The sequence below is a fragment of the Sciurus carolinensis genome, chromosome 10 (genome assembly GCF_902686445.1).
Source record: "Sciurus carolinensis chromosome 10, mSciCar1.2, whole genome shotgun sequence".
Classification (NCBI taxonomy): domain Eukaryota; kingdom Metazoa; phylum Chordata; class Mammalia; order Rodentia; family Sciuridae; genus Sciurus; species Sciurus carolinensis.
Window position 1 is genome coordinate 25,730,759 of NC_062222.1, and position 27,505 is coordinate 25,758,263.

Genomic DNA, 27,505 nt, shown 5'->3' on the forward strand with positions numbered 1-27,505 from the left:
CATCTTAAACTGCCTCTTGGACACCTGTGCAGATCCGGGTGCTAGGAGCCGAGCCCTCCAGGTGTGCAGTTCTGTTCTGGGACCTTGGTGCCTGGGCTGCAGATAAGGCAACAATTTTCCAAAGTGGGCAGCAGGAGAGGTGAGGGGGCTGAAGCCCCGGCAGCCATGGCAGAACAAACTGCAAGGTATTAGAGATAACCCTTGGCGCGTCCTTCTGTGCCCTCCTGCCATGTAAAGAACTGTTCTGAGCCAGGCGTGCTGACTCACCCCTATAGTCTCAGTGACTCAGGAGGCTGAGGCAGGAGGATTGCAAGTTCACGGCCAGCCTGGGCAACTTGGTGAGGTCCTGTCTCAAGTGGAAAGGGCCGGAGGTGTAGCTCAGTGGTAGAGTGGCCCTGGTTCCATCTCCAGTACTGCTCTGTGGAGAGGATGCAGACTTCCTTGAATCTTCCTGGCTGGTCAGCTGCGGTCACGGGCAGGAGGCACAAAGGTTCAGCATCGAGAGAGGCATTTAAGCAAGAGTCCAGGAGCAGAGTCGGCCAGGGGTAGACTCCACTGCTTTCTAGGAACTGAAAACGCGGCTCTCAGAAAAGCCTAGGTGCTCGGTGGCAATCACAAAAGCCTTCGGGGTATGGAGTGTTTCATCCCGTCTCACCTGAGCTGCCCACGGCCTTGAGAGATGGGTACTAACATCTCATTTAATAAGGTCAAGTCTCAGCACAGGTGGGAGCCGGGACCTGGGGCTTCTGGCTGCCAGGGCAGGTGTCCTGTGATGAGGCTGCTCCTCTGGGTGCTCAGAGGTGCCTTGGAGGTCATGTGTGTCATAAAGTGGGGCGGGGAGGCTTCCTCTGGAGGGAGGCTGGCATGTGGCCTCGCCACATCTTGGCAGGGGTCTTAGGTGCTATCCTATGATACAACCTAAAGCCTTGCCCTCAAAGACAGCGTGGGAAGTCTTGCCAGTGCTGCGTGGCTGAGGGGAGAAAGGGGGCCATCTGGCACACAGCCACTCGTTTGTCCTTGTTGGGCCCCTGAGGAGTGACTTTCAAATAATCCAAGCCCAAAGCTGGAGAGTGCCAGCTTCCTCCACCAGGTATGAGGAAATACCGGTCCTCCCCAGCTCCCCCAGAGTCTTGGTTTGGGCATGGAAGAATATTCCTGAACTTGAGACAAAAATAATTCACTCTGTGTTTCTGGCTTGTGATCACTGGGGTCTCAGGATTCACAGGAACATTTGTCGTCCTCACTGGCTGTTCCCTCCAAGGAAGCAGCTGCCTAAAGGCCAAACCACCCTGGTCTCTCTTCTGAACCCTCCTGCTCTCTCCCAGAGCTGTAGTGGTATTTCTTAAATAACAGATTTTCAGACCTGATTGGTCCTATTTCAGTGAGAATTGACATGAGGAGAAGGAAACGATTTCTTGGTGTGAGGCATTTTAAAATCAGGCCTAAATTACCATCAGGGAGGGGCCCGACGTGCAGCCTATCAGTTTGGCCTCTGTTGGGGGTCACACAGCTTCGTCCCCAGCCACCTCTATGCTGACATTTTTCTCCTAATTTATTTTTTTGAAGAAGTTAAATTGGATAAGATACTTGACTATAGAGCAAACCCTAAAAATACTGTGCTACACAGATTCTACCAGTAAGCTGTCCTGTGCTGGGCCAGCCGTGTTCGTCCCGTGACGTATCCGTGCGTGAAGAATCACTGAACAGCTCGGTCACTGTTCCAGGGCTGGAGGCGGTTCGGACATGGACGGCATTAAGGTTCCAGGAGGTAGTGGCTTGGTCATCCTTGCTCCCCAGGCTCGTGAATGCCGGGAGGAGTGTGCGGTCTGGAGGGACTGGCGTCTGCCCGTTATCCTCTACTATTTTTCTCCAAGTTTCTAAAGCATGATATTATGAATTGAATCCCAGTGAGGATGCCTAGTCTAGTTTACCAGTAGCTTGGTAGTTCTGTGGTTTTAAGAGGCACCGCCCCCAACACACACACACTTTGCTATTTTTCTTCTTGCTGCTTTATAGAATGGTGGAGCTTGGATAGAATGGCAGAGTCCCTTGTTTGGTCATTTGTAAGATTCAGGCCTGGGTCACTTGCAAAGGTCTCAATAAGAGACAGACATTAAGCTAGAGAGAACTTTTTTTTTTATCAGCAAGTGGCTCAGAGCTTGGCATTTTCTTTGTGAATAATTGTTTTATCCACGTTTAAAAATAAGGGGTGAAAAAGATTTCTAAACAATTCAATTACAAATTCCGTTTTATTCACTTTTTTCTGTCAAACTGTTCTTTCAAATCTTTGCTTTCAGAGAATATATGACTGTGGGTGGTGGGAGGGACCCCTCTAGGCGAGCTGCATGGGAAACAGACTGGCATTTCACCTGGAAGGTCACAACATACAAAGAATTTATTTATGTAATACAGACCTTTTCTCAAATATTTTTTTCACAGATTCCATACAGCAATCTACTAGAAAAGTAGAATTATACAACACCAAAATAACATTATTCTTAGTACAAATTGCTAATCAAAAGGAAGGTAGAGAGTTTAATAACAAAGAGAAGGTAGGACGGTGTTGCTTAAGACAGCAGCTGGTGGCCTCTGCGCTCAGCCCCGGTGGCCCTGCTCCCTGCAGGGACACAGACAGGCCTCCTGAGCTTTGGTACTTGCATTTACTTTCAAAGAAAAACAAAGGCTGTGAGCCCAAGAGCTTCTCCACCACTTCATGTTGTTGTGCTATGAGGACAACAGGTCAGGAGAAGGTAACTACTTCACGCTTGCTATAACTTAGAGCCTGTATGTTTACCACACAATAAGATAAAACGGCCTCCCCCACCATAATTTTCTAGACCTAAAACATGCTTGAAGAATACTATTATAGAAATAATTCATTGAGATGTTTTAAATTACATTTACCATAATTTAAACATTACTATTTAAATCCCAGAAATTTCAGCACTGAAGAAGCACAATTTTTCGGAAAAATACAGAACCCAAAGTACACCGTAAATCCTCCCATCCCATTATTATAACCCATTTCCCTGTTGCTAAAATCATATATCTCAAGATTACAGATAAATGGGAAATGTTTTTTCCATAATATAGCTAGAATAAGTGGGCTTATTTGTTCCACTGTGCATTTCCATAATTGGTGAAAATAGACTTCTCATTATGTCTAAAAATATAGATTTTTTTTTTAAAACTACAGAACCCAGCAGCCCGTTTTCTGCTTTGCTGTACCCCCCAAAAAGTCAAGCAAAGTCTACAAAAATAGCAATTAACTTTAAAAAATATTTTGCTTGTTAAATTTCAGTTACATTCAGATGTGATAGCTATTTCTAAGAACAATGCTCGGGGTAGCTCCCCGCCCGGGCTGGAGGCAGGCAGGGTGCAGCGTCACCTCAGTAGCGGGTTTGGTATTCACGATGCCACCGGTTGAAGTCATTGTAAAACAGAACGATGCTTCCTGAGGCCATGCCAGAAATGATGCACCTGGAGGAGCGGAGAAAACAGGCGGGGTCACATATGATGCTTCCCGAAGACCTGCCCCCCAAACCCCAGAGCAGAAGGCCATACGCAGCCCGCAGTTGTGTGGGCTGTGGCGTTGTTCCCAGTGTCCGAAAGGAGGGGCAGAGAAAACTCGGGGTGCCGCCTCTGCCACGCCACGGAGGCCACAGCCTGCTTCTTCATGGTCGGGCAGGTACAGCCAGGGCGTGAGAATGAGTCGGTCCAGCCTGAACCCATCCCCCGCTCCTGAGGGGGACTGGCTGGCCGTAGGGTGGACCCACCCTCTATATAGACCTCGGGACCATAAGGAAAAACTGAAGGAGGGTGTGGCACACACCAGTGACAAGTGTCTTCTCTGCCAGGACAGAAATGGACATGGAATAAGAATGAATGCTGACCATAATTTGGGTGGGCTCTGCTCTGCAGAGAATCCTCTGGGCCATCCTGTGCTGGGTAGGGGCCTGGGCCTCACGACAGTGGCCACTGCTACAGATGCTGCGCTCCCTGTGGGGTGGTGCAGGGCTGGTGGAGAGCAGTCAGGGGCTTTGGTGCGGCTGCTCCAGGGCAGAGCTTGCTGTCTTAAACTCTCCCTGCAGAGTCTGGTTAGGACCAGCCCTTGGGAAGCTACCTTCCGGGTAGCTCCTGTCAAAATTAAGGAACTAAAATGTGCTAATACAAAAGAATGTGGTGAGGAGAAAATGAAGGGCAAAACTCTTAGGGTAAGGAAAGGAATAGCAAAGTGGCAAAAGTAAGTCTTCCTGTATCAGTTATGAGATGTAAAATGATTACCTGTCCAATCAAAAGGCCGAGATTGGCAGAATGGATAAAAAGCATGATCCAATGTGCTGGCTACAAGACTCACTATGGATATAAAGTGAGTTGAAAGTGAAAGAACAAAGATAACCAGGGAAATTCACAAATACGCGACAAACAATGGGGAGATCAGAAAATACCCAAAGACAAATAAAAATGAAAACACATTAAAATAACGGTACACAGCCAAAGTGCCAAGATGAAATTTATAGCTGTGGACACGTGCACTAGAATCTATGACCTCACTTGGGGCTGGACATAGTGGCTTACACACTAATCAGTGACTCAGAAGGCCGGGGAAGTGCAAGTTGAAGGCCAGCCTCAGCAACTTAGCAAGACCCTCAAAAAAAAAGGACAGGGGATGTAGGATGTAGCTCAGTGAAGTGCCCCTGGGTTCAATCCCTAGTATCAAAATTAAAATAAACTAAGAAACTGAGTCCAAAGCTAGGAGAAGGAATGAAATAATCAGAGATAGTAGAAAACAACAGAAAATCAAAACAAATTAACAAAGGAAAAAACCTCCTGAAAGTAGGAATATTACTACCAATCTAGCCGGAATAACAAAGTTACAAGACAATTAGGAACAGCTGGATCCCAGCAAATAGGCTATCTTAGAGGAAATGGACACATTCTTAGAAACAATATACCAAACTGAATCACCAAGAAAGAGAAAACCTGAATAGACTTACAAGTAATGAGATGGGGTCAGTAATCGAAACCTCCCACTCCAGGCTGGCTAGGGGCTGGGTTTAGCTCAGTGGCAGGGCACTTGCATAGCATGTGTGAGGCACTGGGTTCGATCCTCAGCACCACATAAAAATAAAGGAGGCCTCTTGCCTTAAAACAAAAATCTCAGCTAAAGGAAAGTCTTGAGCCATATGGCTTCACTGGTGAATTCTACCAAAATCTTAAAGAAGGTTTAACACCGATCTTTCTCAACTTTTCCAAAACATTGAATAGGAGGGCCCCTCCTAACTCATGCAATGAGTCGAGCATCTCCCTCACACCTAAGCCAGAAAAAGATACCACAGTGTACATTACAGATGAGGTTCTCATGAATATGGATGCTTACTATTAGCAAGCAGGATTCACTGGTATATTAAGAGGGTTACACACCATGACAAAGTAGAAGTCATGCCTGGAATGTAAAGATGGTTCAATATGCAAAAATCAGCACAATACACCACATTAATAGAATGAACCAAAAAATCCAAATGATCATCTCAGCTGATATTGAAAAAGCCATTAACAAAATTCAACATCTTTTTATTATTAAAAACACTCAAGCCAGGAACCAAAGGAAATTTCCTCAAACAACAAGCGCATTTATGAAAAATCTATAGCTAACATCATAATTGTGAAATGAAGTTTTTCCTCTATGATCAGAGTCTGCCCACTTTCACCACTTCTATTCAACAGGGCACTGAAAGTCCCACATAGTAATTAGGAAGAAAAAGAAAAGGAATCTGCATTGGAAAGGAGAAGTAAAAATGATCTCTGACAAAGATGACATGTAGGATAATCCTAAAGATTCCACACTGAAAAAAAAAAAAAAAACTGAGCTAATAAATGATTCAGCAAATTTGAAGGTACACAATATACAAAAATGGGTTGCATTTTTATATGCTACTAATGAATAAAAGGGAAATTAAGAACAATCCCATTCATGAAAGCATCAAAAAGAACAAATTACTTGGGAATAAATTTAAGGAGACAAGAAACTTGTATACCAAAAACTATGAAATATTGCTGAAAGAGACAAATGAATGGAAATAAATCCCACATTGAATCCATCCCATGGATTAGAATACTTAATACTGTTAAGAGTCAGTACTACCCCAATCACTCTCTAGATTTACAGTAATCCCTATTAAAATGATTTTTTTCAGAACTAGAAAACCCACCCCAAAATTTATCAGGAACCTCAAAGGACCCAAATGGCCAAAACAATTTTGAGAAAGAAAAATGTAGGAGGTCTCACATCTTCTAGCTTTTAAATTTACTACAAAGATATGGTAATCAAAACTGGCATAGTGGCACAAAGACACACAGAGACTAGCAGGATGGAAGAGAGGGCTTAAAAATAAGCCCACACATGTGGTCAAATAACATACGTGGTCAAATAACTTGAGTGGGTGCCAAGAGCATTCAGTGGGGAAAGGACAGTCTCAACAAATGGTGCCGAGAAAGCTGATCTCCACATGCCGAGCACTGAAGTTGGATCCTACCTCAAGCTAGAAACCTGTGCGAGATGCTTTGTGACCTTGGATTCTGCAATGATCTTGGATATGACACCAAAAACATGGGCAACAAAAGGAAAAATATTTTGGACTCTGAAAATTAGAAGTGTGTATCTAAGGATGCTGAAGAGTGAAAAGACAACACGATTCACGGGGGAACTATTGAGCCACAGGGAGACCCTTCCATGCCCCGTCCCCGCTGGGACAGTCGTCATAAAAACAGAACATAATAAGCCCTGGTGAGGATGTGGAGAAATCGAAAGTCCAAGTGTTGCTGGTGGGATTGTGAAAGGGCGCAGCCACTATGGAAAACGGTGGGAGTGCCTCCGAAAGGTGACCATCATCACCACGTGATCAGCAGTTCCACACCTGGGTATGTACCCAAAAGAACTGTGAAGAGAAACTGAAACAGGTGTCTGTATGCCACTGTGGACAGCAGATCCTTCACAACAGACAACAGGCAGAACCAACCCAACTGCCCATCGAATGCATCAACGACATAGTATACCCATCCAGCAGAACAGCAGCCTTAGAAAGGAAAGAGGCTGATACAGACCATAATGAAGCCCCTGAAGACATGCTAAGTGAGAGAAGCCAGACGCAAAAGGAATGTTGTTTGGTGGCCCTGGCAGGAGGTGCCAGCAGGAGGCTGAAAGCAGGATGGAGGTGGCTGCAGGGAGGCAGAGCCATTGTTAATTGTTTGGGCTGATGAAAAAGCTCTGTAAGTGAACAGTGCTGGTCACCGACACTGAATGCACTTAATGCCACAAAACTGTACCCTTGTACACTGCCACAATTTTAAAAATCAGGTGGGCTGGGGATATAGCTCAGTTGGTAGAGTGCTTGCCTTGTAAGCACAAGGCCCTGGGTTCAATCCCCAGCACCGCCAAAAAAATAAAAAATAAAAATCAGGTAATACCTGAATAATAAGAGGACATAAGATACCAGCTAAAAATAATCCTCCTGCGGGATGCGATGGTGCACACCTGTAATCCCAGCGACTCAGAGGCTGAGGCAGGAGGATCACGAGTTCAAAGTCAGCTTCAGCAACTTAGTGAGACCCTAAGCAACTCAGGGAGACCTTATCTCTAAATGAGAATAAATAAAAAGGACTGGGATATGGCTCAGTGGTTAAGCACCCCTGGGTTCAATCCCCAGTATCAAAAAACTTAAAAATAAATGATCCTCCCAATTTACTTGAGATTTCAGTACATAAGTCAAGTCTCTCAGTGGAATCCCCAGGGGCAGCAACAAAGCATCTTGTACATGTTTACAGCTCTTAAAATTCTGCTTCCAAAATGGTACTTTAAAGAAACATAAAAGGCTTTCAGAAACATAATTGGAGCCTTTGTTACTTAAATCCTATTTCTTCAAAATTCGACTTCTGTCCGTGAGTGGCAATGCCATCAGAAAGTAAATGTTCTTAGATCCTTGCTGCTGGGGAGGCTGAGGCAGGAGGTGATTTAGCAAGACCCTGCCTCAAAGAGAGCTGGGATGTATCAGTGTAGGAGTGCTTGCCTCTCAGGTCCAAGGCCTAGGTTCGTTCTCCAGTACTGCCCCCCACCAAAAATTAAAAAGTTCTTGGCCTGTAATTGGCTTTTTGATTGCATAGGTGACCCTGCGACTCACCTAATCCATCAGCTCATTGAAAGAAAGTCCCTCTGAGTTTTTAATACCACTGTTAGTAACCGTGTTTCCATTGTTACCTCTGGTCATGAGACAGTGCCATGGCCCGGATTCCAGCATCGCAGCCTGGGTAGGCAAAGAGCTGCTTGAGGTCAGACACCTGCCAGACCATGACCACACCGTTGTCTCCTCCCGTGAGCAGGTACTGCCCGTCCCGGCTCAGCTGGATGGCCTGTGAGAGACAGCAGTGTTCAGTAGAGACGGGGCGGTGGGAGAGGGGCCCAGCGTGTGAGGGCACACTGATCCTTAGGGATTCTCAGCAACGAGTTGGAGAAAACCTACCAGATTTCAAAAAGCAAGTGGACTAGGTTAGGCAATGCTGGATGTCTGGTTTTGTTCTCTAGTGTTTTGTTTTGGGAAGCAGCAAACTCCTTCAGGTGCACGAATGCTGCAGAGGGGCACACGGTGGCGGGGAGGCATCTCTGCTGGGGTACTGTGCGTGCACTCGGTTTACTTTGTGCCAAGGTGACAGACAGGGCCAGCTGACCCCATGGCCCCAGTAAGACATCAGTCTTTCCTTCCCTGGCCCCAGGTGGGGCAAAGCAGGCAGCCAAGAGCTTTAGCACCTTCTCCAGGCCTGCTGGATTTCGACAGCAGCTGGGAGAAGCAGTAGGTAGAGACCAGCAGCTGCTTGGAAGGGTAAAGCCCAGACTGCGCGCTCCCGGCCTACAGCCAACTCGTCTGCAGCAGCCCCGCCGGGCATGCGCAGCACTGCGGAGTCTGCTCTTCGATCCTGTGGAAAGGGCGGCGGCAGGTGAAAGCCTTTGGGTCGAACGCCTGCTTCCTGTTTTTGTATGACCATTTCCACATTATTTTATGGTTGAAAAAAAGAATTTCTCATGACATGAATATTATATGAATTTCAAATCTGAATACCTATAAATAAGATTTTATCAGAACCCAGGCATACCATCCGTCTGTGGCTATTACACAGGTGGTGGCAGCAGAGCGCATGGGGTCCGCAAAGCCTGGAACGTCTGGTCTGCCTGCTCCTGATAGAAAGGGATCCTCCCTGCCTCAGCTCCCAGGTCTGTCAGCCCTGCCTCTCCTCGGGGCCACCTTCCTGCCAGGCATTCTGTCCCTACAAATCTTCCTGTGGCTGGGAGGCCCTGCTAACACCTGTAATGATCTGTCCACCTGGCACGGTGACGTGGGAACAGATTATGCAGACGGCCAGGTAAAAACAAAATCTAACTTTAGAAAACTATATTTACATTGCTCCATACTCAGAATTTTAGGATAATTGCCTTAAGTCTTGAGTCAACCCTGTGAGAAATTTAAAAATTGTAGGAAAGGGATGTTTCATACCCATTCAGTTCACATTTGTGTACATGCCAATTTTTAGTAGTCTCTTAAATATAGCTTATTAAGTACAGAAAAATATGTCTAAGAAATAAAAACCCATGTGTGGAACACAGTTACATATAAGATATATTCTCAGCCAGGAGTTGTGGTGCACACCTGTGATTCCAGCGACTTGGGAGACTGAGGCAGGAGGAGCACAAGTTCAAGGCCAGCCTCAGCAACTTAGTGAGACCCCATCTCAGAAAATAAAAGGGCTGAGGGAGTAGCTTAGTGGTAAAGTGCCCTAGTACTCCCCACCCCCCAAAAAAAACCCCAAACACCCAAAACAAAACAAAAAAAACCTCCAAGTTTTATTAATGAAATAGAAAAAGATTTTTCAACATGAGCAAAAATCCTATTTCCTCCATTTCACAAGTGGCAGTTCTCTAGGAACTGCAAGGAAGACTAGGACAAGTAAATGTTTGTCATGCTTATAAAATTCACTGATGAAAATGTGTTGACCTTATGGTTGTGGTTCACTTTAATTTTATACTTCAGGATTTTTACTGGATAAGTGCTATATTAAAACCATTAATCGTTAATTCTTTGTTCGAGTTAAGAAGCTCTAACCCTACTTCTATCTGAAAGGCAACAACCAGGATTTTGAGGAATGTGCACCAGCACTCAAAACACATTATTGAACCAGGTGGAGGCATGTCCTGCTGCCTCCCTCAGGAGGGGCCTGTCCCTGTCCTCTGGTGGCGAGGCTGCTGTACCATCTACTGAGCTGCACTGTCTTCCGCCAAATCATCCTTCACGTGGTTCTTGATTCCAACCCAGGGCAGGATCCAGTGGGTCATGACCAGAGAGGGTGGGGTCCCAGAGACCTGTTAATCTCATGCTGTGGTCCCGGGTGGTTTGGATGAGACCAGCTGCACTGGTTTTTAAGGAGGTAACAGCAGGTCACCACTGTGGGGACAACCACCTCTAAATCAGCCCCAGGAAAGGAAAGTCATTGAGCTCTGAGGGGTGAGAGGGTGGCCATCGTTTATGATCAGACAGTTGTGCTGCTCTGGACAGGTGCCGGCTTAAATCCAAGTTACTCCTGAAGACATTGGCACGTTGTCTAGTTGCTGAACTATAATGATGCTATTTACCAAAATGCCACTGAGCAATCTGGGATCTAAAATAAAAATAGGTGTGAAGCCTTGATCAGCACAGAATCTCCCCAGGCTGCCTGCAGGGCCCTTGGTATTTCAAAGAAACTCAGTTTCTGGTCTGGCTGGTGACTGGTTTGCTTCGGGCTCTCGGAGCCTCGCACAGGCTCATCCCTGCTCCGTGATGTCTCTGTTCAGGCCTGTGGTTTCCTCCCTCCATCTGCGCCTGGGTCTGCGGCAGGGGCGGCGGGCACTCGAGGCGGGCTCACCACAGTCACACCATTGCCACTCGCCAGTTGGTGTGATAAAGCACAGGAGTGCTGGGAAAGGCGACGTTAAAGCCTAAAATCCAGCGGGAGCCATTACAGAGGGGAAATGGAGGGCCGCAGGGCGGGGGTGCCAACAGGCTGCAGGCCGCCTCCCTGCCACTGCCTGGAGGAACTTCCCAGAGCCGCTGGTCTCACTGAAGTGCCAGGGGACTGTTTCAGCCAGCCAGGGATTTCAATTATTTTACAGATTTATGAGTGTAGCTGACAAAGTAATCACTACTCAAAGTGACAGATTATCAACATTATTATTGTAAAGAAAAGAGGAAAGGAAAATCCTCTGATGTGTGCTTGGTTTAAATGAAGTATTATGGGAAAGAAGGGAAAAATAAAGCGGAGGACGGGGACCACGTGCTTCCACGGCCGGGCGGGCAAAGAACTCAACAGCCAGCAGGAGAGACTGGCAGGAGGCAGTGAAGATGGCTCCCAGGGCACAGAGCAGCCAGGGCCCCTGTGCAGGGATTTTGTTCCAGAAGCTTCCTGATCCTAGTGTTTCCCTGGAAGAAAGGGGTGGGAACTGGGAGGACTTGTATCACCTCAGCTGCGCAGGGTCTGGCCGTCACTGAGGAAAAGGTCCAGAGCCAGCCCAAGCCCACACTCTTGCCCCCAACATGTCCTGGGTCCTCTGTGTACAGTCACATGGTCCTCCACCCCGATGATAGGAATCCCACAGCTTCATTTTCCCTCTACCTGCTCCAAGGAGCTTTGGTGACAATGGAAGGACCTTGAAAAAATAGCTCCCAAAAGAACAGCCTCTTTTCCTCAGCCTCGAGCACTCTGGAGGCCTGAACTAAAAATGAAGCCAGACCCTGGAGGGTCCCCTAGTGCTCCCGGTTCCCATGTTCCAAAGTGGGAATCGCTTGCCCGACTCACTTCATGACCCAAAGCCCACCTCCCTTAACTTGCGTTGTGCTCTTCTGTCCCTGAAGAAGTGGAGTCTGACACCAGTGCTAACCTAGGGAGTGTCGGGGGCAAGCTGGTCCCTTAGTTTAGCTTTTATGCAGGGAATAACAGCAGGCGGGACACTTCCTTAGATAGAAGCACTGCAGTGCCATTGAAAGCCACCAGGATGGCTTCACAGGCCCTTAGAAAACCCCAGCTGCCAGGGCCTCCTCAGCTTCCCTGCATGGCGCAGCCGCGCAGCTGGGGCCTGCTGGGCTCTGCGCCTCATCCAAGAGCTACCTCATGACGTCCCACTGGTGTAGAAAAGAGGCCGAGACAACTCAGGAAGATCTCTTCAGCCAACCCGTCCCCCTCCTTGCCACACTGAGGTAGATGGTGAACGCGGGAAGCCCGTGGAGCACTCACCCGTATGTGGTCATCTGTTTCCACAGTGGCCTGGAGTTTCCCATTCACGCTGAAGGTGCAGAAGCAGCCGTTTTCATAGAAGATGACACAGTGGCCCTCTCGTGAAGCCTGGATGAGTTTTGGCTTCAGGCAGTTTTCCGGACCCTCTAAGGTCCTTAACAAGTCTCCATTCATGGAATGTATGAGACATGGTCCTTCTGAGGAGGAGACACAAAAGGCAAATTCCATCAAGTCAGAAAGGCTGGGGTGGAACTGGGGAGGGCACTGGCCTTGCAGGTGTGAGGCCCTGGGTTCCAGCCTCAGCACTGTGAAAAGACAAATGTCATCTAAATCTTGAGCACAGGTCAACCAGGACAACAGTGTTACACGACAGTTGTAGAAAGCCTGGGTAAGAAACTACATATCATCTTACACATACGGTATTTCGCTAACTCTCCCCTTCACGCTTGTCTTCCGCTGGGAGAGGAACGAAGCCAAGTCAGGTCCATTCAAATTCACTTTTCCTCAAGAGACAGGAAGTTACTTTATGAAGTTCATTATGCCAAGAGATGAAATAAACTGGAGGAATTCAGAAAGGAATGGGATGACTGTTAAATCGTAGAACAGACTGGAGGAGGGCTGAGAAGCAGGCGGACAAAGGCTGCTGTCTGGCACACTCACCTCTCCCTGCACCTCTCAGGGCCCTGACAGTCCCACACTGTGGCCTCTGCAGGGAGAGCACAGTAGGGCGACTGCTGAAGACCTAAGCCACCTTCCCTCCCATTGCTCTCTACACCGAAAGGGAGCTTCTGGTGATCTCCCACCCTGCCCCCTAAATTCACATAGGCTGCCTCCTGCCACTCTTGACAACCAAATCTACTTCCCTGATGTCCCCAAAGCAAGCAGCAGCACCCACCAGTGCCAACTCCCCATGGTGACCACCTGGCTGAGATGGCTGAGGAGCGGGGAGAGGCTGAGCAGCCCACACCCATCACAGCTGTTCTGTCTCTGCTGAAAACCTGTGCCAAGCAGAGTGAAGGAGTACGTGACAAAAATTCTTTGTGATGACGAAGCTCTAAGAGACACCCGAGTCAGACAAGAAGGCTAGCTAGGGTATGTACCCTGCCACCTATAGCTAAATTATGAATAGTCATGGGATTATCACCTGCTCCCCATGTGGCTCTGAGAGCATGCCTTTTGAAAAATATGGTTCTCCGGCTGTTCTAGGCCATTCCGTGAGTTTAATACAGTTTTTGTGCTCTCAGGCTCTCAGGTTCTCAATAGGACCCCTAAAACTCAGGAAACAATGCCAAGAGTCAATAAATGGGACAGCATCAAATAAAAAAGCTTCTGCACAGTAAAAGGAACAATTAGGAATGTTACAGAATGCGAGAAAATCTTTGCTAGCTATTTTTCTGACAGAGGATTAATATCTAGAATATATAAAGAACTCAACCTTTACACCAAAAAAAATCAAATAATCCAATTAATAAATGGGCAAATGAATTGAACAGACACTTATCAAAAGAAGAAATGCTAATGGCCAACAAATACATGAAAAAATGTTCAACATTATTAGCAGTTAGAGAACTGCAAATCTGAGATTTCATCTCACACCAGTCAGAATGGCAATCATCAAGAATACAAGTAAAATACATGCTGGAGAGGATGTGGAGAAAAAGGAACACTTTCACACTGCAGGTGGAACTATAAATTCATACAAATCAGCACGTAGGCTCCTCAAAAGATGGGGTGTGGTACCACTGTATGAGGCAGCTATAGCACATCTTGGTATTTACCCTGAAGAACTGAGGCATTTTACTATGTATCACATAGCCAAACTATGGAACCAACCTGGGTGTCCATCAATGGATAAAGAAATGTGGCATATAAAGTGAAATAAGTCAAACTCAGAAGGTGAGAGGTTGTGCGTTTCTCTTACATGCAAAGCTAGAGAGGAAAAAGGAAAACAAAAGGTCAGGGTAGATCTCCTAAAAATCAAAGGGAGATCAGTAGAGGAAAGGGACCTAGGGGAGGGAGGGGAGAAGTCCTGAGGCGTGACACTGGTCAAATTATATTGTTAAATTGTGTGCAGGTATGAATATGTAACAACAAATCCCATCTATATGTACAATTATAATGCACCAATAAAATGTGGGGAAAAAAGATTTTGTGGTATTCAACATAAATACATATATATAGTCTTTGCTTTTGCCCAGTTTCGGCATGTACGAATTTCAGTGATTATTGCCCTGAATAACACTACCCACACCCAACACAACCCCAACACAACACAGTTCAGCTTTCAGTTATCACTTTATGCAGTTGCATAGTGCCAACTTTGAAGCTGGCTCTGTAGTCCACAAGCCACTATGTAAATAACAGTTGTGTATCATGACTAATGATGACCAGTCACATCACTTTCAAAGTACAGAGGCAACTGGTGACTGCACATCGGGGGTGCAGTTCATGCTCAGACAGCAAAGACAGTAGTTGTGTTGCCTCCTTGACTGCCAGTTATAAACTTGTAAGACATGTTATAAACATGGACATCACAAAAGGGTATTGGCCAACAAAGATGAAATTTCAACAGAGAAATAAAAAGAATAAAGCTGAGAGTGGAATCCAAGTTGAGTATGAATGGAGTTAGAGAAGGAAGACGCAGCCTGCGGATATGGAGGTGACTGTAGATATGCAGCCAGGAAATGAGGGAAGGGAGTTTATCAACAGGAAAGTGCTTGTAACAAAACTGATGATGTCCCAGAGGTGACACCAGTAAAACCTCCCATTAAAGGAACCTTACAGGATAGTTCATGATGTTGAAAGCACAAAAAATGCTGGAAGTTGGTCCAAACTTAGAAAGGAGTGTGACAATTCCCCATGGCTCAGAAAAGATAGATATGGAGGTGGTGAGGACTGCTCACACTTTCCTCTGAGTTTTTCACAAAGAAATAAAATATTTTAATTCTCGAAGTTTTTAATATTTAAATTGCAGTATACTAAGTCAAGGTGGTTTTTTTTTTTTATTTTAATTTTTTTTTTTTTTTTTTTCTTTGCGGTACTGGGGATTGAACCCAGGGCCTTGTGCATGCAAGACAAGTACTCTACCAACTGAGCTATGTCTCCAGCCCCATCAAGGTGGGTTTTAATATTTTTTATGTCCTCATATGAGCAGCCATGTATGTGTACACACACACATGAGATTTTTTAATGTTTTAACAAAATTTTTATAAGTCCTGGAACTATCACAACCTTTCCCACTGACTATCAAGACCATTTTGCAAAATGGTTTCGGTTTGCATTTTCACTATTACACTCATGTGCAAAGTGAGGGTGGTCTATTCTACAGCTTCACTAGGATCACAAGGTCCAAGACTCATGTTAACTCAGGATGTGTGAAATTATTCGGTACAAGAAGGGGAGGAGGAAATCCAGTAGTCACAGAATTCTTGGTATCAATATTATCATTTCACTGCTTTGAAAAACTAAAATATAAAAACACAATCCTTTGAATATTTAATATGAACTTATTAGCTAGACTATTACAGTTCAGGATACAGGTAAGGTGGCTCAAATATTCTATGCTGCCTATCAGGTAAGCCTAAAAGACATGGGATGCGAGTACTTTTTTGTGCTCTGAGATCTCAGCTCAGAACAGAGACAGATGGATCAGCTGTTACATGGAAGCAGCTCTGTTCCTGGCTAGAAATTTGTTGCGTGTGCTCTAGGGAAGTTCAATGTCTCTGTCTCAACACATGACGAGGCTGCCAGCCAAACCCCAGACAGACCAGCTCGAGCACCTCCACTGTGTCCTCAGTGCCATTCTGGTCCCTGCCTAGCTCTCTGGTTGAAAGTGAAGAGAGTAGGAGTTTCTGTTTACTTGTGAGAAGGAACCCTGTCCAGTCAGAGGTCAGAATAAATAGATATGCAAAAATCCTCCTTGTTTCTGACTCATGGAAGTGAGAACATTAATGGGCTGTTGTTTGTAAAACACCTTAAACTCTTTAGAGCAGTGCTGTGAAATGTAACTTCCTGCAGTGACGGAAAAGGCTGAGTCTGTGCTGACCTTTACAGCAGCCACCAGCCATGTGTGGATACTGAGCCCCGAAATGAGGCTGCTGCCACCAAGGAACTGTGTGTTTAGTTGAACCTAATTTTATCTAAATTTAAATAGCTTTATGTGACTAATGGCTATTGTAACAGGCCAAAGCTTTAGAGAAGAGGCTTCTTCTTTGCTAAGTGTTATGGGAAGACACAAGGAACGCAGACATTACGCAGGTACCCAGTTTTACCTTGAGAGCCACTCAACACCAGGCCCAGCTCAGCACAGACAGCAGCACAGGTGATCTCACAGTCATGGCCAGTCAGAATGGCCCGAGGGGTGGTGGTCTCACCTTCAGAAAAAAACAGATGAAAAGGACAAATCAAATCAAGTCCATGCAGATTAAATAACTTGTTCCTAAATTTCCTTCATGCCTAAACCTTTATAGTCTGAGAATTTGTCCAAAAATCCTATTTTAGAACTAGTTCTAGACTGTACGCTATAGTTCAAGGCCCACATGTTACTTTTTAAGGAATTCTTAGGTGATTATCAAGCAACAGTGGTCACGAGCTCAGGGCTGAAGATGACAAAGTCTGAATTCTAAAATGCCTCAGAGAGTACTGTGTGGTGCTCAGGCCTGTGACCCCAGTGTCTCTGGAGGCTGAGGCAGGAGGATTACAAACTGGAGGCCAGCTTCAGCAATTTAGCAATATCCTGTGTCAAAATAAGAAAAAAGAGAAGAGACTGGGGGTGTGGGAGATGTAACTCAGTAAAGTGCCCTCGGGTTCAATTCCCAGGAGCAAAAAAAATAAAAGCCTCAGATGCCTTCCAAATGCAGACCAAATACAGACACAAATCCCTAAATCAGCAATGGTTCATGAGTAGATAATTTAAAAAGCAGGGACTCTGACTTAGGGTACATTTCAAAGAAGGACCTCCTCTTCCTCTGGGTCACTGAAGCTCATCTCAAAATAAGTTAGCCTGATGTAGGATTAGGGATGTCTCAAAGTGGTCCCTCTCTAAATACCTGTTACTATTATTAAACTTGGGTATTCTCTAAATCAGTCTTGCAGAGTGTGGAGGGACAGGGAGCTACGCCCTAACATATCATTCTGACAATGACTGAAAATTAGGGAAAGGAAGGGTGGAGAAGTGGGTACAGAGAAGTATCCAAATAATGAGATGTTTCAAAACACCTTCAGAGGCAGAAAGAACATCTCTGTCCAAAACTAAAAAGGAAACTAACTCGTGGTGGGCGAGGGACACACAACACGAATGGCCCCAGCAGAGAAGCAACATGATGACGGGCTCTCTCTGCCACTCGATTCCGGCTCAGCCACAAGGACAAACTGGAATCCATTTTTAGCCTAAGGACTACTATCTTGAGACTAAACTAGTCCCCTGCTTTAAGTCTCTAAGGACAAAGACACAAAGAGCCTTTATAAACAAAACTACAGAGCAGGAGATCCTGTTAACATTCATAGATTCCTTGATTAACCTTGGTTTTATAGAATCCCAAAGCGAATGGCCCAGAAAGTAGGTCGCTGCCACAGCTGCGGAACTCTAGAAAAGAAAACCTTGTCATCCTAACCCCAGATACTTGGCTAGTCTTACAGCAGTCACCTACTCTGGGGAGAGTCCTGTGAGGTCAGAGAAAACCCATCAGGAACCTCCGCAGGAAGGCAATCCTGCTGTGGAAAAACTAACCTAGCTTCCGGCAAAATATGCACACACGCCTGTTTTCCTGGGTGGTGGGGAAGGAAAACAGGTTTCACTGAAGGCACAGAGATCCATGTCCCAAAAGAGGTGAATGCTCTCCACTATGAAGAAAGGAGCCTAGTTCCTGTGCTTCAGCCACACATCACCGGAGCCAGTGGTGACCTCATCTGCGCTGCATGTGTACACTGGAGCACATGACACAGGCTGTGCCCTTCACAGCTTTGGTGACTGACTACAGGTGCTCCTGAAGGAGATTTAAGCTGTATGAAACTCTGCACCACTCTGGACTGTGCTCAGGGAGGCCGCTGCTGGAGCTGGCCTTCATGCTTAGTGGTAAAGAGGACCCCAGGTGACAGATCAGAGACCAGGAAGAGGAACGGACTTGCTTTCATTTCACTCCAGGTTCTAGAATTCCCCTGAAGAGGCATACCCACCTTAATTAGAAAGTGTATTTGACATTTCCCAAACTAAAAAGAATTTGTTGTAGAACATTGTTTTTTTTTCTTAAAAGTCTATAAATGTGGAATATTTTTAAAGGAAAGAAGCAAATAATGCAAATTAATCTGAACTACATAACTTTCTGTTAAAGATACTCTTTGCAATGAAATTTAGAAACAAATATACTATGTTTTTAGAAGTTAATACTTTAGTCCTAATTCCTGGGTTCCCCCTTTCCCATGAAGTTCTAAATTTCACAAAACAGCATATAATGTTATTTAAAAAAAAATTTTTTGTTGTTGTTGTTGTAGAGGGACACAATGCCTTTATTTTATTTGTTTATTTTTATGTGGTGCTGAGGATCAAACCCAGTGCCTCACTCATGCTAGGCAAGTGCTCTGCCACTGAGCCACAATCCCAGCCCATAATGTTATTTTTGAAACTACTGCCTAATTATATCTTTTGGCAACTTTTTCTTTTTTCTTTTTTTTTTTTTTTTTATTGTAAACAAATGGGATACATGTTTTTTCTCTGTCTGTACATGGCGTAAAGGCATACCATTTGTGTAATCATAAATTTACATAGGGTAATGTTGTTTGATTCATTCTGCCGTTTTTCCCTTCCCCCCCTCCCCTCCCACCCTTCCCCTCCATCTATACAGTCCTTCCTTCCTCCATTCCTGCCCCCCTCCCTAAACCCAACTCCAACCCCAACACTAAACCCTTCCCACCCCCCATTATGTGTCATCATCCACTTATTAGCGATATCATTCTTCCTTTGGTTTTTTGAGATTGGCTTATCTCACTTAGCATGATATTCTCCAGTTTCCTCCATTTGCCTGCAAATGCCATAATTTTATCGTTCTTTATGGCTGAGTAATATTCCATTGTATATATATACCACAGTTTCTTTATCCATTCATCAATTGAAGGACATCTAGGTTGGTTCCACAATCTGGCTATTGTGAACTGAGCAGCTATGAACATTGATGTGGCTGTATCTCTGTGTAATATGCTGATTTTAAGTCCTTTGGGTATAGGCCAAGGAGTGGGATAGCTGGGTCAAATGGTGTTTCCATTCCAAGTTTTCTAAGGAATCTCCACACTGCTTTCCAGAGTGGCTGCACTAATTTGCAGCCCCACCAGCAATGTAAGAGTGTACCTTTCTCCCCACATCCTCGCCAACACCTGTTGTTGCTTGTATTCTTGATAATTGCCATTCTAATTGGGGTGAGATGGAATCTTAGGGTGGTTTTGATTTGCATTTCTCTTATTACTAGAGATGTTGAACATTTTTCCATATGTTTGTTGATTGCTTGTATATCTTCTTCTGTGAAGTGTCTATTCATTTCCTTAGCCCATTTGTCAGTTGGATTATTTACATTCTTGGTGTAGAGTTTTTTGAGTTCTTTATAGATTCTGGAGATTAGCGCTCTATCTGAAGTATGATTGGCAAAGATTTTCTCCTACTCTGTAGGCTCTTTCTTTGCATTGCTGATAGTTTCCTTTGCTGAGAGAAAGCTTTTTAGTTTGAATCTATCCCAGTTATTAATTCTTGCTTTTATTTCTTGTGCTATGGGAGTCCTGTTGAGGAAGTCTGGTCCTAAGCCGACATGTTGAAGCTCTGGACCTACTTTTTCTTCTATAAGATGCAAGGTCTCTGGTCTGATTCCGAGATCCTTAATCCATTTTGAGTTTAGTTTCGTGCATGGTGAGAGATATGGGTTTAGTTTCATTCTGTTGCATATGGATTTCCAATTCTCCCAGCACCATTTGTTGAAGAGGCTATCTTTTCTCCATTGCATATTTTTGGCCCCTTTGTCTAGTATGAGAAAATTGTATTTATTTGGTTTTGTGTCCGTGTCCTCTATTCTGTACCATTGATCCACCTTTCTATTTTGGTACCAATACCATGCCGTTTTTGTTACTATTGCTTTGTAGTAGAGTTGAAGATCTGGTATTGCGATACCCCCTGCTTCACTCTTTCTGCCAAGGATTGCTTTAGCTATTCTGGGTTTCTTATTCTTCCAGATGAATTTCATAATTGCTTGCTCTATTTCTGTAAGGTACATCATTGGGATTTTCATTGGAATTGCATTGAATCTGTATAGCACTTTTGGTAGTATGGCCATTTTGACAATATTAATTCTTCCTATCCAAGAACATGGGAGATCTTTCCATCTTCTAAAGTTTTCTTGAATTTCTTTCTTTAGTGTTCTGTAGTTCTCATTGTAGAGGTCTTTCACCTCTTTTGTGAGATTGATTCCCAAATACTTTATTTTTTTCAAAGCTATTGTGAATGGGGTAGTTTTCCTAATTTCTTTCTGAAGATTCATCGCTTATATATAAAAATGCCTTAGATTTATGTGCATTGATCTTATATCCCGCTACTTTACTGAATTCACTTATGAGATCTAAAAGTTTTCTGGTGGAATTTCCTGGTTCCTCTAAGTATACCATCATATCATCAGCAAATAGGGATAGTTTGAGTTCTTCTTTTCCTATTCGTATCCCTTTAATTTCTTTGGTCTGTCTAATTGCTCTGGCTAGAGTTTCAAGGACGATATTGAATAGAAATGGTGAAAGAGGGCATCCCTGCCTTGTTCCAGTTTTTAGAGGGAATGCTTTCAGTTTTTCACCATTTAGAATGATATTAGCCATGGGTTTAGCGTAGATGGCCTTTACAATGTTACGGAATGTTCCCACTATCCCTATTTTTTCTAGTGTTTTGAGCATGAAGGGGTGCTGTATTTTATCAAATGCTTTTTCTGCATCTATCGAAATAATCATGTGATTCTTGACTTTAAGTCTATTGATATGGTGAATGACATTTATTGATTTCCTGATGTTGAACCAACCTTGCATCCCTGGGATGAAACCCACTTGATCATGGTGCACTATCTTTTTAATATGTTTTTGTATGTGATTTGCTAAAATTTTGTTTAGAATTTTTGCGTCGATGTTCATTAAGGATATTGGTCTGAAATTTTCTTTCCTCGATGTGTCTCTGTCTGGTTTAGGAATCAGGGTAATATTGGCTTCATAGAATGAGTTTGGGAGAGTTCCCTCCTCTTCTATTTTCTGGAATACTTTGAGAAGTATTGGAATGAGTTCTTCTTTAAAAGTTTTGTAGAACTCGGCTGAGAACACATCTGGTCCTGGACTTTTCTTTGTTGGAAGGCTTTTGATGACTTCTTCTATTTCATTACTTGAAATTGGTCTATTTAAATTGTGTATGTCCTCCTCATTCAGTTTAGGCAATTCATATGTCTCTAGAAACCTGTTGATGTCTTCAAAATTTTCTATTTTGTTGGAGTATAGGTTTTCAAAATAGCTTCTAATTATGTTTTGTATTTCGGTTGTGTCTGTTGTGATATTTCCTTGTTCATTCCGAATTTTAGTGATTTGGGTTTTCTCTCGTCTTCTCTTTGTTAGTGTGGCTAAAGGTTTATCAATTTTGTTTATTTTTTCGAAGAACCAACTATTTATTTTGTCAATTTTTGTATTGTTTCTTTCGTTTCAATTTCGTTGATTTCAGCTCTCAGTTTAACTATTTCCTGTCTTCTACTACTTTTGGTGTTGGTCTGTTCTTCTTTTTCTAGGGCTTTGAGCTGTAGTGTTACGTCATTTATTTTTTGAGTTTTACTTCTTTTATTAAACGTGCTCCATGAAATAAATCTTCCTCTAAGTATTGCTTTCATAGTGTCCCAGAGATTTTGATATGATGTTTCTTTGTTCTCGTTTACCTCTAAGAATTTTTTAATTTCCTTCCTAATATCTTCTGTTATCCATTCATCATATAGTAGCATATTGTTTAATCTCCAGGTGTTGGAGTAGTTTCTGTTTTTTACTCTTTCATTAATTTGTAACTTCAATCCATTATGATCTGATAGAATACAAGGTAGTGTCTCTATCTTCTTGTATTTGCTGACATTAGCTTTGTGGCATAATATATGGTCTATTTTAGAGAAGGATCCATGTGCTGCTGAGAAGAAAGTGTATTCGCTCTTGGTTGGATGGTATATTCTATAAATGTCTGTTAAGTCTAAATTATTGATTGTGTTATTGAGATCTATGGTTTCTTTGTTCAATTTTTGTTTGGAAGATCTGTCCAGTGGTGAAAGAGGCGTGTTAAAATCACCTAGTATTATTGTGTTATGGTCTATTTGGTTTCTAAAATTGAGAAGGATTTGTTTCACATACCTGGATGAGCCACTGTTTGGGGCATAGATGTTTATGATTGTTATATCTTGCTGATTTATGCTTCCCTTAAGCAGTATGAAATGTCCTTCTTTATCCCTTCTAACTAACATTGGCTTGAAGTCCACATTATCTGAAATGAGGATGGATACTCCAGCCTTTTTGCTGAGCCCATGTGCATGGTATGTTTTTCCCCATCCTTTCACCTTTAGTCTATGGGTGTCTCTTTCTATGAGGTGAGTCTCTTGCAGGCAACATATTGTTGGATCTTTCTTTTTAATCCAATCTGCCAGTCTATGTCTTTTGATTGATGAATTCAGGCCATTAACATTCAGGGTTATTATTGAGATATGATTTGTATTCCCAGTCATTTGGTTCATATTTAAAATTTTTGACACATCTTGGTTCCTCCTTTATTTGACAGTTCCTTTAGGATAATTCCTCCCTTTGCTGATTTGCTTCTTTGTTTTTTATCTCTTCCTCATGAAATATTTTGCTGAGAATGTTCTGTAATGCTGGCTTTCTTTTTGTAAATTCTTTTAGCTTTTGTTTATCATGGAATGATCTTATTTCATCGTCAAATTTGAAGGTAAGTTTTGCTGGGTATAAGATTCTTGGTTGGCATCCATTTTCTTTCAGAGCTTGAAAAATGTTGTTCCAGGCCCTTCTAGCCTTTAGGGTCTGGATTGAAAAATCTGCTGATATCCGTATTGGCTTCCCCCTGAATGTAATTTGGTTCTTTTCTCTCACAGCCTTTAAAATTCTGTCTTTATTTTGTATGTTCGGTATTTTCATTATAATGTGCCTTGGTGTGGGTCTGTTGTAATTTTGTGTATTTGGAGTCCTATAAGCCTCTTGGACTTGATCTTCCATTTCATTCTTCAGATTTGGGAAATTTTCTGATATTATTTCATTGAATAGATTGTTCATTCCTTTGGTTTGTTTCTCTAAGCCTTCTTCAATCCCAATAATTCTCAAATTTGGCCTTTTCATGATATCCCATAGTTCTTGGAGATTCTGTTCATGATTTCTCACCATCTTCTCTGTTTGTTCAACTTTGTTTTCGAGGTTAAATATTTTGTCTTCAATATCTGAAGTTCTGTCTTCCAGCTGTTCTATCCTATTGGTTATGCTTTCTATGGAGTTCTTAATTTGGTTTATTGTTTCCTTCAGTTCAAGGATTTCTGTTTGTTTCTTTTTTCAATATCTCTAACTCTTTATTGAAATGATCTTTTGCTTCCTGAATTTGCTCTGTTAACTGTCGATTGGTGCGATCGTTCAATGCCTGCATTTGCTCTTTCATCTCATCGTTTGCTTCCCTAATCATTTTAATTATGTACATTCTGAACTCCCTTTCTGTCATTTCTTCTGCCATGTTGTCGTTGGATTTTATTGATGTAACATCTAGATTTGTTTGGGGCATTTTTTTCCCTTGTTTTCTCATATTGTTCAGGGATCAGTGGGTCATTAAGATGTTGCAGATTTCCTCTATCAACTTATAATGTCCCTGAAGATTGCTAGTATATCCCCTCTTATCCTTCAGTAGCCTGAAGTCTTGGAGGAGGTTGATAATGCAGAGCTCCACGAAGAAGCTGCCTCTCTAGGTGTGGTAACTCTCAGGTGGCGTATATTCCCTGCTAGTGGGCAGAGGTGCCTCCACTTGTTGACCAATGGTCATCCAATGGGGAACTAGACTGTGGGCTGAGGCAAGGCCTGTTTGTGCCTATGTCTCTGGCTTTACCGTCCCTGTGGGAAAACCTCCCCCGGCCGGGAAGAGTCACTCGGTGGGGACGTCTCGCTGGTCAGTTGCCCTCCTAGAGGTTCCCCTCAATCTACAACTACCACCTGGGCTGGGCTGTCTTCCTCTGCAACGATCCCAGGGGCCCGGACCTACGTCCTGGGCCTGGGAGCCTCACCCTTCGCAGGCGAGTCTCCTTAGGCTGCCTCTCCCAGAGAATCTGCCCGCCGCCCTGGAAACTTCGCTCCGCCCCTAGGCGTGTCTCTGTGCGGCTCTTCCAGCAAGAAGCCACCTAGCTCCTGGGACCCTGCTCTGCACCAATCGCCTGGCTATGCAGCCCCTCCCCTGAGCCACCACCTGGAGCCCCGTACAATAGCTCCGAGACCCAGAGACCTGCCACACACCTCCTCCTCCGGACAGCCGCCCGGTTTCCGACGCAGTCACTAGGAGTCCAAACAACTCACTTCAGGTCTCCTCCTCCCGCCAACCACCCGTAGCCCTAGGCAGTCACTCCAAGTCCAAGTGACCCGCCCTGTTCCTCCTCCTCCTCCTTGGGGTAGCCCCCCGGGTGTTCAGGAGCAGTGGCTCCGAGACCAGGTGACTCACCACGCTCCTCCTCCAGGCAGGCCACCGGTGTTCAGGAGCGGTCGCTTTTAGTCCAATCAACTCACCACTCGCCTCCTCCTCTGGCAACCGCCTGTGGTTCTGATGCAGTCACTCCCAGACTAAGCATCCCACCGCTCTCCTCCTCCAGGCAGGCCACCAGTGTTCTGGAGCAGCTGCTCCGAGTTCAAACAGCTCGTCACGCAGCTCCTCCTCCGGCAACCGCCCGCGGCTCTGATGCAGTCACTCCCAGGTCAAGCAACACGCCGCACTCCTCCTCCTCCTCTGGGCAACCTCCCCGCACTCAGGAGCGCTCGCTCTGAGTTCAAACAGTTCACCACGCAGCTCCTCCTCTGGCAACCGCCTGTGGTTCTGATGCAGTCACTCCCAGACCAAGCGTCCCGCCGCGCTCCTCCTCTTCCTCCGGGCAGTCCCCCAGCGCTCAGGAGCTCCCACTTTGAGTTCAAACAGCTCACCACTCACCTCCTCCTCTGGCAACCGCCCGTGGCTCTGATGCAGTCACTCCTAGACCAAGCGTCCCACCGCGCTCCTCCTCTTCCTCCGGGCAACCCCCCGGTGTTCAGAAGCGGTTGTTCTGGGTCCAAACAGCTCGCCACGCAGCTCCTCCCCAGGCAGTCGCCCGGAGCCCCAGCGGCTGCTCGAGTCCAAGCGCTATGCTGAGCCGCCTCCTCTACGATGATCCCAGTTGTCCGTGTTTACCGCTCCAGCGGGGGGAGGGGCGTCTCGCCGAGCAACTCCACTTCACAAATTCCCTGCGTTCCGGGGCTACCGCCCCATCCGGGACGCCTCCCCAACAGGAGAGACTCACCCCACCCGGCAGCTTTGAGTTGGTCCCAAGTCTCTCACTATCTCCTCTTTTGAATCTTGCGTCCTGGAGCAGCGTGAAATGCAGCCGCCCTCTAGTCCGCCATCTTGGCCCGCCTCTTTTGGCAACTTTTTCATCAACAGTTAAAATCTTATGATCTAAGGAATACATCATTGGTGTGATTGATCCTTTGTTTTCCTAAATTCCCATTTTATGGGGGGGCGGGTTTGAGATTTGTGTTTTAACTTGAATTGTCTTGGAATTCCTCCATGGAAACTGGAGGTTTGAAGGGAAACTGATGGCAAATGAAGGAACTCTACACATAAGCCAAAGTAAACAAAGGACAGATGGATCATGGCGAACTCAGCCACCACATAAGCATGTCAATGCTTTTTGTTTTCTAGATTTAAGAATATTTTCTCAGGAGCACAGTGAAGGGAAAAGATTGCTGTCAACTGCATTTCTTTCTTTAATGTAAAAGAGCTGAAATACTGAGAGTTTCCTAGGGCTGTAAAGTCAGTTTAGGAAGGCTTGTGATTAGTCCCAGAAAGTGGGTTAAGATGTAAGCATTCTTTTGTGTAAACTCATAATTAAGATTTTTATAAGTGCACTTTACGGACAAATGCTAGTTTCCAAGAATCCAGACATACCGAATCATTTTTCACTGCACAAAATCAGAAGATATACATACACAGAATAATTTCAAAACTGAAAAAAGACTCTTCTTTTCCTAGGGCCTGATTTCTAAATAAGGAACTGTTCCATGCTAGGACTTGGGCTCAATGTTTGGCAAAATGTTTCCTAGGCCAGGAAGCAAGTTAGACAGTTCAGGAAATACAGGGGAAGAGGAGAGAGAAACAACAAATTAAAAGCATAAGGGTAGGTTTATGATCATTAGGTTCTTCTCAGGTAACTGGTTTCATAAACACTCTCTGGAGTTCCTGTAAAATCACTGTGCTCTTCAACCTCCCTCATTTATAGGAAACGTACCCTCATGGCTTCTAGAAATCTACATTCTGCAATATAAGCAGGGAGCGTTTCCTTTAAGAAGAGCAGTTTCCGGTCTTGCCTGTGACTGGACTTTGTGCTCCTTCCTTTGCTGCTCTGGGGATGGAGCGTTCTTTACAGTGCTCCCCAGCATGCTCAAAAGTTATGCTCAGTATGTCCAAAAAAATTCCTGTCGAATTTTTATATCTTCCAATAAACCAAGAGCTTTAAAGTTAAAATTTCACTATGGAAAATATAAATTCTATGATACGGGATTAAAACCAAACAGCTATAAACTGCTTAAAGTCGATGGACATTTTGGAAGCCACTTGGAATGAAACTACTAAGGCAAGGGAGGAAACACTGGAGGCTCTCTGGGCTCGCAGAATCTACCTTTCTGTTTCTCTAGCTACGCTGTTGCACGTCATCTTGGATCACAGAAGAGCCACGTGGCGACATCCCACAGAAGGAAAGGCAGAGCCCCTCTACGCTTCTGTGGAAAGCCTAGACACACATCGGAACTGTGGGCTCATTCTGGTTCTGCCCCTGGGGACTGCTGGTCAGTGCGTAGGCTTAATACCTGGCAGAAGCCATCGGCTCAAATAAGAGTCTAGCCATGTATTACTTTCAAAAAACTCCTAAGCTCTCACCAATCTCTCTCTGAA

The 27,505-nt window shown here is 44.5% G+C and overlaps 1 protein-coding gene across 1 annotated transcript in view; it reads right to left on the minus strand.

Annotated features, from left to right (window-relative positions):
• Nucleotides 1–3,115: 3,115 nt before the first annotated feature.
• The window catches only part of Lrba (LPS responsive beige-like anchor protein), a 703,692-nt gene continuing 679,302 nt past the window's right edge, over nt 3,116–27,505 (minus strand). Inside the window, 4 exon segments of the mRNA XM_047565822.1 lie at nt 3,116–3,480; nt 8,255–8,406; nt 12,310–12,506; nt 16,581–16,682. Of these exon segments, the coding sequence (XP_047421778.1) occupies nt 3,390–3,480; nt 8,255–8,406; nt 12,310–12,506; nt 16,581–16,682 (542 nt within the window). The 3' untranslated portion in view covers nt 3,116–3,389.